The sequence below is a fragment of the Lolium perenne genome, chromosome 2 (assembly GCF_019359855.2).
Source record: "Lolium perenne isolate Kyuss_39 chromosome 2, Kyuss_2.0, whole genome shotgun sequence".
NCBI classification, from domain to species: Eukaryota; Viridiplantae; Streptophyta; class Magnoliopsida; order Poales; family Poaceae; genus Lolium; species Lolium perenne.
In genome coordinates this window covers 319,437,092-319,448,382 of record NC_067245.2, presented here as the reverse complement: position 1 = coordinate 319,448,382, position 11,291 = coordinate 319,437,092, and the positions used below count along the sequence as shown (strand labels likewise).

The following is an 11,291-nucleotide window of genomic DNA, read 5'->3' as shown; positions in this document are numbered from 1 at the left end:
GTATGAAGTAGCTGCATCAATCACATGGAACGTCACGTCCGTAATGGTACCCATAGCTTCTTGACCTGATTGGTTAAATCCATGGATGACTACATTCGACCGACTCAAGTCTTTGCTGGAATATCCTACTCTTTTCAGAGTACGCAGAGGCAGTAGGTTTATTGCAGATCCACCATCGATCATAATGCGATTTATTGGTGTATCATCAATTTCACCAAACATAAGAAGAGGTCTGTTGTGCTTTTTTGAGCCTAGCAACCTGTCTTCATCTGTGAATGTAATATTCAGTACATCAGATTCTTCTACCTCTGTTTGAGACACTTCTACTCTGTAATTTTCAGGAAATGTAAGTGCAGTGATGAGAGCTTTCCGCATATCAGATGAAAGACACAAAGCGTCATACACAGACAACATAGCTGGTATTTTCTTCAAATGTGCGATTACATCATACTTGACTGGCACCCTACAGGCAGGGTCAGTCGAATCATTTGGAACAACATCTTTGGTTTTTGGTTCCTTCCTAGGTGGAGGATGAGGGTCTGCTAGTTGACGACCTGATCTAAGATGAACCTGATGAACTTCTAATGGTTCTTCTTCAGGGAAACATAGAGACTCATCGTCATCCTCAAACACACCGATAGTGAGAACGTTGAATTCTTCACTAGGGACCTTCATGCGCTTCGTGGTGTGTTGATATATCTCTGGTGCGAAGCGCAAAGGAGGAGCTTTTTCCTTCACTGGGGGTGGTACACGGCGCTTTGACCGCCGTTGCCCCCAGACTTGGGATCCTCGAGAAGCGGAGAAGCTGGGCCATGCATCGTAGTTGCAGGGAATGTGAGCCTCTCCTTTATGCTGACCTTGCATTTTGGCGCGGCCTGGAATGATCATGGGATAAAATCCACATTCTTGTATTAGTATTGTATCATTGTGAGTTGCTTTCATATTTGAAGATGAACAACTCACCGAATCATCTTGAAGGGTAGCCACGTTTGCTGCAGCAACCTTCTTTCCTTTCTTTAAACTCTTAAGAAGGTCTGTATCAATTGTACCTTCATCTATCATTTTCTGAATTATATTCTTGACCACAAAGCAATCCTTGAGTGTATGACCCAAGATGCGATGGTAGTGGCAAAAATTTGGATCATTGGTTCTGTTAGCTTCTTCTGGTCTCTTTGAATTTGGAAGTTCAATCAGTTTTAATTGAAGCAAGCCAACAAACAAATCACCAATCTCATCTACAGGGAAAGAGTACTCCCTGTTTTGACGCTCACTGAGGGTTGGCCTCCTATGAGCTGGTGCACCTGTACGCTCCATGTTTCTGGCAGAAGGTGCCCCAGACTGAAATTGTGGTTTCATTGTTGTTGTCTCCATAACTTGAGCTGGCCTCGGCTTGGCGGGTATCTTGTCGCGTTGAAGACTCTTCTCCACTGGCTTGAATACCGCCTTTGTACGGCGTGCTATAAGCTGATTATAATTCTCAATATCTGTGGCTTTTGAGGCCAACTCTTCAAAAGTGACAGGCCTTACACCCTGTAGATATACAGCCATGTCAGGTCGCAGATTGTTCATGCACATACGCACTGCTTCAGTTTCCGTGATTGGTTGCGGGCAGTGGAGACTTAAGTTTCTCCATCTGTTGATGAAATCCGCAGCCTTTTCATTCATTCCTTGCTCTGTTTGAGTGAGCTCGGTGATGCCCACGGTTCTTTGAGTGCTGTAGAAGCGCTCAAGAAAAGCATCTTGCATCTGCTCCCAAGTCTTGACTGAACTCGGCGGCAATTTGCTATACCAAGTAAATGCAGGACCTGATAGTGTTTGCACAAATTGGCGGAGGAGAAGTGCTCCATTTTGGGTCGTGTCTTGGCATGCTGCAAGGAAATGAGCTATATGCTCATGTGGAGATCCACCTCCGCTGAACTTGCTGAACTGAGGTTGACGGTAATTTGCCAGGAATGGAACGAGGTCGACATCCGGTGGGTACGGCTTAACATACCCTGGCCTCATGGAGTAATGAGTCTGCATATATTGAGCTTTGACTCCCTCAGCTATCATCTTTTGGATGGCTTCAAGATTAATTCCCGTAACTCCTTGATCATTGCCATGGCTACTGGAAGCATTTCTCTCAACTTCAGCATTTGTATTATTTTCTGTACGACTGCGTAATGCAACCAATTCATCTTCTTTCTGTTGGAGAGCAGCTGTAAGTTGTGCTATCTGTTCTTCAACTGACCGACTTGCATTCGCCGTGAGGACTTGTTCCACACTGGCTATATTACCATCAGGTTGTTCCTCATGAGATTTTAGCTCATCCTCGGAATTATGTACAGAGTTATCACACAGAGGTTTATGAGACTCTGCATGATTTGACTCATTCTCATCGTTACTCGAATCCATTTGACTGCGAGTTATAGGACGATGACCTGGTACAATATTCTTTCTGGCCTTCTTTCTCTTGAAGTGTACAGAAGTTGATGATGTTTCACTATTGCTGTCAGTTAGCTCTATGACATCAATGGGCATTGAGTTGAACACTTGAAATGAATTTCTTGAAAATCTCTTCCGAGCTGGCCATGGAGTGAGTATTGTGGCTCCTTTCCTTGGCGTATCTTCCGATTTCTTGCTCACTTTTCCTTTACTGACTTGACTTGAAGACGGAGAACTTTTGCCTACTACTCTACTGTGTCCGTAGTCTGCACGTAGTGCCATCTCCCTTCTCTTCAAGGCTGCACGTCTTGCACTTGCACGGCCAGCTTGAGTGACATACTCTCTTCTCTTAGGTACTTCTTTTACAAACTCATCATACTCCGGCCATTTGGCGAGAGCATCTGCGCGCCGCATGATTGCGCCACCAATATCATCTGCTGACATGGAATGGCCTGGCAGCATATCTTTCAATGTTTGACATATGCTTTGTGTTATGACTCTATGGAAATCAGTGTGACGCCTTCCGCGGATTCTTGCGTTGGCATTCCCATCTCTGTTCCGAATGGGTTGGGCAACTTGTTGTCGCTGACGTGTTGCTGTGTTGGAGTCAATTGCCGTCGGAAGATCGACCCATGCCTGATGCGCCCTCTGCCGCCGGCGACGGTGACGAGCCGGGTCAAAGGAAGCCTCACATGATGGACGTGGCATTGCTACTGCTGATGATAAGGGGTCCGAAATTGCGGCGGTCGGGTCCACATGACCCGTCCGAATATCTTCCGGAGTAAGGTATACGCCACGCCACATGAGCGAACGTTTGGTGTCCGGCTCTGTGTATGTGGGGATGAACTCCGGTGCATCGACGCGAAGCTGACCGCGTGGTCGAGGAATTTCAGCCTCTTCCACCATCACGGCCTTTCCTTTCTCCGCCGCGGAAGGCTTATGAGCCGCCCCCGAGGCCTTTGGCGCATGCTTGTATGAGCTTGCCCCTGATGCTTCATGTACATCATTGTTTGCCGATGTGCCCACCTTCAATTTAGAAGGAGTGAGCGGCACCGCAACCTTGGTCGATGTAGATGATGGAAACGACCCTTTTCTTGCTGAAACAGATTGTATCGGTGAACCTATCTTCAATGGAGCAGCTCTCTTTGCAAGAATGGGCCACTCCTGAAGTGATGTACCACTAATCTTGAGTGGAGGCTGCTGATTTGCTGGCTTGACACATGGTGCCTTTGCAAAGCCAGGAGGAACTGAACTGGAGGATGCAGTTTTGTGCACACTCACGTGATGATCATATTCAGCAGCTTTTGAAGCTTTTGCTGTGGCTCTCATCCTCCTCTTAGCTGACTTGGAAATCACAGGAACAAACCCATCTGTGGGCACTGAACTGACTTCTTCTTCTTCCTTCTCAGGTCCACTTGGTGACGCAGCTGTACTCTTCCAACTCTCGCTGACAGCAGTCACAAGCGGGCCGATCGGCACATCCAGCCAGAGATCCCCAAAACGGAGGGTCACAAACTGCTGAACCTGTCTCTCCATACCTTCATATAAATCAAGAAAACCATATATTAGTTTTCTTATATTTTTTTTGTGATATATTTATTTCACTTTGTATATGATATATTTATTTCATAGAGTCATATGATCCTATGTTGGAATTTCAAAGATGAGGGGAGAAATATGTCCCACCGGGCGTGCCAGAATCTGATGACAGGAAAATGGCGGCGACAAAAGTAACTAATGTACGCGTCCACGTCATAGAGACAGATAGTATGTAAATTTAAAGTTGCGCGTGGTACCGCCAAGTCCATGCATGCACGTCATTAGGTGCCGCACGTGGTTTCTCTGGTTCATATATATGCATATGACATCTGAGCTAGTTACTTGTTTAAACAAAACCTTAAGCCTTAGCAACGATGCTCCTTATGTGTGTATTTCGCAAAATTCCCTTTTTGGTGAAGTACTTTGCACACATGATTCACTATTTATTTAATTCAACGCAACTATATTTTATAGCGTTGTCATGACAAAACGGATTTTTTATCACTCGTACGGTCGGACAGCTTAGAAATTCAGCGTCGCTCCCGGAGTTTGAATTTGGTTTAGAAATTCAGCATCGCTCGCGGAATTTTGAATTTAGGTTAATATTAAAATACCACCATCAATGGCAACATCACTTATATTGTGTTTTTTTATATATAGGAAAAAACATTTTGTTTAGAATTAATTTATTTAATTATTTAGTATGTCATATTTCATAACCATCGGCTACCTGTTATTACGTAAGACAAAATCGGTGTCAACAGATGCAAAGTACATTAAAATGGTGTTTTACTCAAATCTCGAGTAACGTACAGTAACATTGTGTTAGCAAAAAGCTTTAATTTGTTCCTGAGGCCATCCACAGGTAGGATATGCCGGCCCTCCTTTGAATTTTTAACTTCACCGCTAAGGATTAGAAACTACAAATGTGGCAGTGAGCTAAACAACAAAAACAGAGAGACAAAACAAGAGAAGAAACGGACAACAAAAACAGCTACCAACAAATGCAAGAGATAGAGCTTAGCCCAAGAGGCCAAGACAGCGACTATGACGCAAAGGCTCGCTTCAGCATCCGTCGAGGCATTTTATTACTTCAATGGTTGAGAAGCCACACACGATCCCAAACTACGCACTTGTAGTTAATAGAGGTTGATGATAACCGGACCTAATAATGCGGGATCAGAGTTCTCGTGAGGTAAGCATGAATGATTGTTCAGCTTGGATTCAGTTAAAAGAATAAACTAGTTTCAGTTCACATGGAAAATTTGATCCTGTGCGGACGTGTTCGTGCCTATTTGGCCTTACGACTGACGAGGTGGAAGGTTTGTTAGTGAGATCAGTGATCAGAAACAGCTTAGGTGGAGCAGCAGTTGGGCAGTTTCAGAGTCCAGGGTTAGTTTCAGTGCGAGAGATGCATGAGAGGCCAATCTTACAGCCCTAGTTCTCTTTGGCTGACTTGCGCAATATCATGCACCTTCAGAATGTAATTATAAAGTTTCTATTTTGTAGTTCTTCTCTATGTCTGCACATTACAATCAGCAGATGCGTATACCACTAACCCGTTCTCCAGAAAATAACAAGACAAAACAACATCTACCGAAAATGGATGATACTACAAGGCACTCGGTGAATCACTGTCGAAGGTAGGCCGATGAGTGCAGCAACCACCCACCGGAGCCGGTCGCTAACGGTGTTCACCGGTGAGCTACAGCGCGCAGGGCAGGCCAGCTAGAAATGTACAAGCAGGGATGCCTGACAAGGGATCAGCAGATGACGCAGGAGTTGGGGTCCTCCTCGGCGCTGCGGATGACGAACTGAGGGTAGGGCTGGGGCGGCGGCCCGTAGCCGTATGGCGGCGGGTACCACGGCGGGTACACCAGCTGCTTGTTCGCGTCCTCCTTCTTGTCGCCGTCTTTCTTCTTGTCGCCGTCTTTCTTGTCGCCGTCCTTCTTGTCCCCGCCTTCCTTCTTGTCACCCTCCTTCTTCTCCTCCTTGGCCGGGCCGACGGAGACGATGAGCGCCGCGGGGAAGAGCTTGCGCAGCTTGCCCACCACGGCGACGGGGTCGGCGGCGCCGATGATCGTCATCTTCTGCGCCTTCATGTCCACGGACATCTCGTCGATGCCTGATGACGGCGAGTTCTTTTGTCAGATCAAATTCAGAACAGATATGTGGAAATTGTGGCAATTCCCTAGATGACTACGCCGCCGATGGTTACGAAGCAGAGCAAGAACATGGGCAGGGCAAGGCAAGGCAAGAGACAACATAACTGGAGAAGAAAGAAGGGATTAGATTACCATGGAGAGTGGAGACGGCCTTGAGCGCCTTCTGCTTCTGCCTGTCATCGTGCAGGTCCAGCTTCAGCACGACCTTCTGCATCCATCAGACAACATAGCAAAAATCAGCAACCGGAACCAGCGATCACAAGCCGCAAATTCAGAAGAAGGAAAATCCCAATTCAATCGACTGCAAGCAATCACCTTCATGACGGCAACACACCCAAAAGGGATCGACCGATCCTTCGTCGCCGGTGCCGAAGTGCGGCGGCGGGCGTGAGCTCAGCCAAGCTACTGGACAAAACGGGTGGGTGGGAGCGGAAGAACGGTATCTGTCTGCGGCGATGACTCCTATGCGAAACGAACAGAGCTTAATGTGTGTGATCTGGGGAGTGACCGGGCGGGCAGCTGGGTTTTATAGACAGCCAGGTGCCGTGGCACGGCGGGGGCGGACCGGCCCGCCCGTCGACGTCGTCGCACGTCAACCTCGCGGCATCCCACCGCCCAAAAGCTCAGCGGGTTTTGTTTTTCAAAGAGCCATGGTAGCGACGTCGGGAGCCAAGGACGAAAGCCGCGACGAACCGGCCGGATGGATCGCGTGACGCACCGGCGCGCAGCCGGAAACCGGTGGATAACCGCACGGCGGTAATTCGTAATCAGGAGCAAATCCGAGGCTTTCTTGTTGGCGCGGCGTGGTCGCTTTCGTTCCCGCGCTGGCTGCTGGAAGAGCTTGGATCGACGAATGGCTCCGGTGGGTGTGGGCGGCCAGGCGGAGGCGGCTGCGACAGATGACAGGCCGGGTTCTGGTCACGCGCAGGCCACGCGGAACATAGGTAGGGCTGCTGGCTGGCCATCGCGTTCGAGTGAGAGTGCTGTCGCTAGCTACATTGATTGGAAGTGGTCTCGATCCCGGCCTTATCGCCATTACTACTACTGCACTGATTGGAAATGACTTGTCCAGCAATCCCATCCGCAACCATGGCCGAAAGGAAAAGCTTACTGTACAAGAGTTCAGGGCATGACTGCGACTCACAGTAGATTTGCTTTGTTTTGTTTGTGTTCTTGACCATGTGTTGAATTTGTACTGCAAATTTGTGACATGGTATGTACACGTTGTTGTACTAGTAGTGTCGTTGCTTTTTCTGGAGAACTTTCAAGAACTAAGCCTCAAGACGTTAGGCCAACTCTGGTTCTTTTTTTTTTTTCCAAAGAGAGCAGTAGCAAATCTTTACCTCATTGTTATTGTTGGTGTAGCTTTATGACTTAACAAATTGTAGATGCAGATTCTTCCCTGAAGGCCCGAAGACGAAATTCTCTCTTCCAGCCCCGAGACTTCAAAATTGAGCTACCAATCTCTTCAAAAGAAACTGAACGGAGCTTATAACGGAAGGCTTCAGGCCGATCATTTGTCACATGCATTTTTATTGGGACTGTCTAATGCTCATCTAGATGAAAATACAATTGGGTTCAAGTCAGCTTTCCCCCCTACCCATTTAGTCCCACTTTCAGTTAGTCAGTTTTTCCCGTCAGTCCTTCCCGTCATTTGCAAACGATCAGTCCCACCACCAAAAAAGACCAGTCCGGTTTTTTCCTGGCTTTTATTCCTAGGCCTCTAGGCTTTTATTCCTGGGCCTCTAGGCTTTTAGACAAGCACGTGCTGGAACCAGGCCTTCCAGGCCTGATCTAACCACTACATCCACGTCACCACATCTTCTTCTTCCTCCTCACGCAAACCCCCTGGCACACCAGCGACGGCAAGAAAGAACGAGTACACAGTTCAGAAAAAAAGAAGAGGGGGAAGATCTAGAATATAGATCCACAAAACCGATGGAGGGTAATGAGAAAACTTACAGCAATGTCGATGCAGCTGGGCAAGGATTTGCCCCTCCTTCCTCGTCAGCACAGGCATGTGAGCCCTCTCCTCATCCTGCTACTTTTTTTAGTTCTCCACTATCTCTCATAACCAGCCTCTCACTAGATCTCAGTTTCTTGACCACACATCATGTACCTCTCCAACACATTGTCTTGATCTGCATAATTCTTAATGATCTTAACACGGTGACATGCATAATGTTGAAGGAGTAGAATAGCATGTCTGATCTAAAAAACAGTAGAATAACTCATGGATATAAATGTGACATGACAGACATGCATATCAATTTAACTAAATTACTAGACTATGTAACTGAGAATTTCATAGACTATGTAACTGAGAATTTCTCCGTTCCAGTAGACTCATGGATTTCATAGACTATGTTGAAAAAGAGATTTACTAGAAAAACTCACACGCTGAGGAACATGCATCCATGGTCTCTGAATATTGCCGTTGCTGCTGCTGTATGATCCTCAGGCCAATGCTGCAAAAAAGATAAAACAATAATAGCTGAGAAAAACCTGTGGATCATACATGGATCATGCAAGCTCCTACTCCACTCTACCCTCAAATGCAGAAACTGAGAAGAAAAACTGAGAGACTAAGATAGATAGATACGGAAAACTGAAGAATCCTCTCCCCTTAACTGAAGAAAGAGGTAATGATGTGGCAGAGAATAACTGAATAAATGAGACTGGGCAAGGCAAGTGCGCGCCACGCCAAAAACAGATCATAGAAATACAGAGACTGAGAGAGTAGGAGAAGGAGCTACCTTCATGAGGACCGCAACAGAACCTGTTAGCGCCCGATTCGTGCAACCTGCAACCTGTTCCGCTTCTCCAACTTCTCCGCCACTGCTTCCGGCTTTTCGTCACTGCAGTTCAAAAGGATCGGTGAGCTTCAGGCTTTACTCAATGTTGATATGTGATAACTGAGCAAACAAAACTGAGAACAAATGTGGTGACCCGGCATACCACTGCATGGTGTAGTATGCAAGTCTGATATAACACCAATGAAACACCGTTCCACTAGTATTATATCGCTCAGAGTGGTACAACAGAAACATATGCGGGTCCAAGGCATGTCTATAGATTTACATACAGACTCTGTTATAGAAGATCAGCACAGCCTCCTACTTTACAATGAGGTAAAACTGCAAATAAACTCCAGGAGAACAACTCGTAGTCTAATCCTAACACGAACTCTATTTGTAGAGTATTTAACTAGCTACAGAGGCTATGAATAGATTCTAGCTAAATAGGAGCTAAGTTTAGGAAGCTAGTTCCTTTCTATTGCTAATCTAGGTTTCTCCTTGTTGGATGTGGAATCTGACTCCTCTGGTAGGTCCTGTTTCTTGAAGTACTTGTTGACTCCTCGGCCTTCGAGTTGCACTGTAGATCCTCCATCGTGGCCTCTATATCTAAGCAGGGGATTTAAGAGTGGGATGAGTACGAGCGTACTCAACAAGTTCATTATAGGAAAGAGGTGTTTAATGCACTAGCTACGGCATTAGACCAGAAAGTCTAATACCAATGCAGGTTTTCATAATCATTTCTTCAAAAGGTTGCTTTTATTCAGAAGAACTATGTCCGTCAGCCTTCACCGGTTTACTAAAACTTCATGGAGCTCCTTTCCGGCCGCGTTCGTAGTTCCATATCCCGGAACAGGGAGTGACAGGTCACGGTTCTTTACACTCTGCAGAGGTGTGTTGCTTTACCCATAAGAGATCTTAACCTTGGTGCCAACCGAGTCATGTTCTCGTCCACACTTCCTATGGTGTGAGGCCCGGTATAAGGTCTAGCCAATCATGTTCCTCCGCTACCTCGAACACCCACCCTTTGTTGCATGCCCCGACCCTGGGTCCTCGCCGGTCCCATTATTCCCACTCAGGGGTGGACCCGAACCACGACGACAGTTTGGGATCGAACCAAACTCCTTCGCCGGTAGCTGCAACCCATCATAGACCGCAATACCGTGGGGACTTAAGGCTTCCCCAGCCTACCGCTTGCACTTCGAGCGACAAGTGTCTACGGACTATGCCGTGGGGACTTAAGGCTTCCCCAGCCTACCGCTTGCCCTGACAGATACAAGTGTCTACGGTAAAGCGCATCCGTTGATGAACGAGAGGTGGAAACACTTTTGACTACTCCGTCCCACTCCGGATCTTATGGTTAACACGGGTATTACGGCACAAGAATCACTGGCGACATTTGTTGTTTAATCCTAGATGGATATAAACCCGTGCAATGGAACCTCCACCATATCAACACAATCCATGGTTCCATTGCCCACCACATAGTCATATTCATAGTTATGAAAGTAGTGGTTTTGATTTTTGTGCAATAGTGATAACCATAATACTTTGCAAGTAATTTGATAAAAAATACTTCAAATGACATGAGCAAGTGATGAACTTGCCTTTCTTGACTGCAAGATTATGCAGGCAAGGTCTTCGATACGCAATAACTCCAAATTCTGAAATAGCATCATCGTCCGGTAAGGACGATGTTTAAAAGATTGGCAAGGATGCAATAATGCATAAGTATGAGATGCAATCGCTCTAAGCGTGACCTAACATCGATGATTTAGGATTAGTGAGTTGAAATGATTTGTTTAGGGTGTGTTGCACTTTTAGAGTGATTCTCATACAAGGTTCTTATTCAAGTGTGGTTACATGGTATCATAAACAAGTGCTACAATGTATTATAATAATAACACTAATAGCATACAACAATAACATTGAGTATAATCCTAACATGTAATAAATGGTGGTTGGTTTTAGCACTATATGGCATGGTTAATGATTAATTATCATATACTTCAAAATAATAACTTTTGAAGAACATGTTCTTTAACAAAGAACAGGTATGATAATTAGGTTGGTGGGGTTCTATGGTTTAATATGGTTTCAACTAGTTCTGGAGTAAGTATTAGATGGATCACAACATATTTGGATTCATCAGCAACTAGGCTTGATTGTTGAATGAAGCCTAAACATTTTATTTACCAATAGTTGCTATCAAGGTGGTATACCTTGTTGGTGATAGCTGGCTAGGGTTTATAGGTCCTTATAAGCAGGGTTGATGATGGTTCCTTATTTTCTTCAAAAGATTAACTTTTGAAGAACATACTTCTTAAATATTAAGAAGTATTGCAATTAGGGTTGAGGTGGTCTAGGT

General features: G+C 45.8%; 2 protein-coding genes across 3 annotated transcripts; both read right to left on the bottom strand.

Annotated features, from left to right (window-relative positions):
* Positions 1 to 734: 734 nt before the first annotated feature.
* Positions 735 to 3,960, bottom strand: LOC127330750 (uncharacterized). The gene is made up of 2 exons (XM_051356861.2): positions 964 to 3,960; positions 735 to 875 (listed from the first exon to the last, which is right to left on the bottom strand). The coding sequence occupies exons 1-2, from the start codon at positions 3,958 to 3,960 to the stop codon at positions 735 to 737; spliced, it is 3,138 nt and encodes a 1,045-aa protein (XP_051212821.2).
* Positions 3,961 to 5,454: 1,494 nt separating this feature from the next.
* On the bottom strand, positions 5,455 to 6,638 carry LOC127336671 (heavy metal-associated isoprenylated plant protein 39). Of its 2 annotated transcripts, XM_051363512.2 has the most exons (3): positions 6,444 to 6,638; positions 6,261 to 6,336; positions 5,455 to 6,088 (listed from the first exon to the last, which is right to left on the bottom strand). In XM_051363512.2, the coding sequence occupies exons 1-3, from the start codon at positions 6,447 to 6,449 to the stop codon at positions 5,727 to 5,729; spliced, it is 444 nt and encodes a 147-aa protein (XP_051219472.1). In that variant the 5' UTR covers positions 6,450 to 6,638; the 3' UTR covers positions 5,455 to 5,726. The 2 variants fall into 2 exon arrangements, with proteins under 2 accessions (XP_051219472.1, XP_051219473.1); XM_051363513.1 differs by lacking the exon at positions 6,444 to 6,638 and having other exon boundaries at positions 6,261 to 6,342.
* Positions 6,639 to 11,291: the final 4,653 nt, after the last annotated feature.

Excerpts from the sequence above, each read along its gene's own strand:
- LOC127330750 (XM_051356861.2), bottom strand. The coding sequence starts at position 3,960 with ATGGAGAGACAGGTTCAGCAGTTTGTGACCCTCCGTTTTGGGGATCTC. Across the intron at positions 876-963 it reads CTACCCTTCAAGATGATTCG|GCCGCGCCAAAATGCAAGGT; the intron begins GTGAGTTGTTCA and ends TGATCATTCCAG.
- LOC127336671 (XM_051363512.2), bottom strand. Across the intron at positions 6,089-6,260 it reads GGCCGTCTCCACTCTCCATG|GCATCGACGAGATGTCCGTG; the intron begins GTAATCTAATCC and ends CGCCGTCATCAG.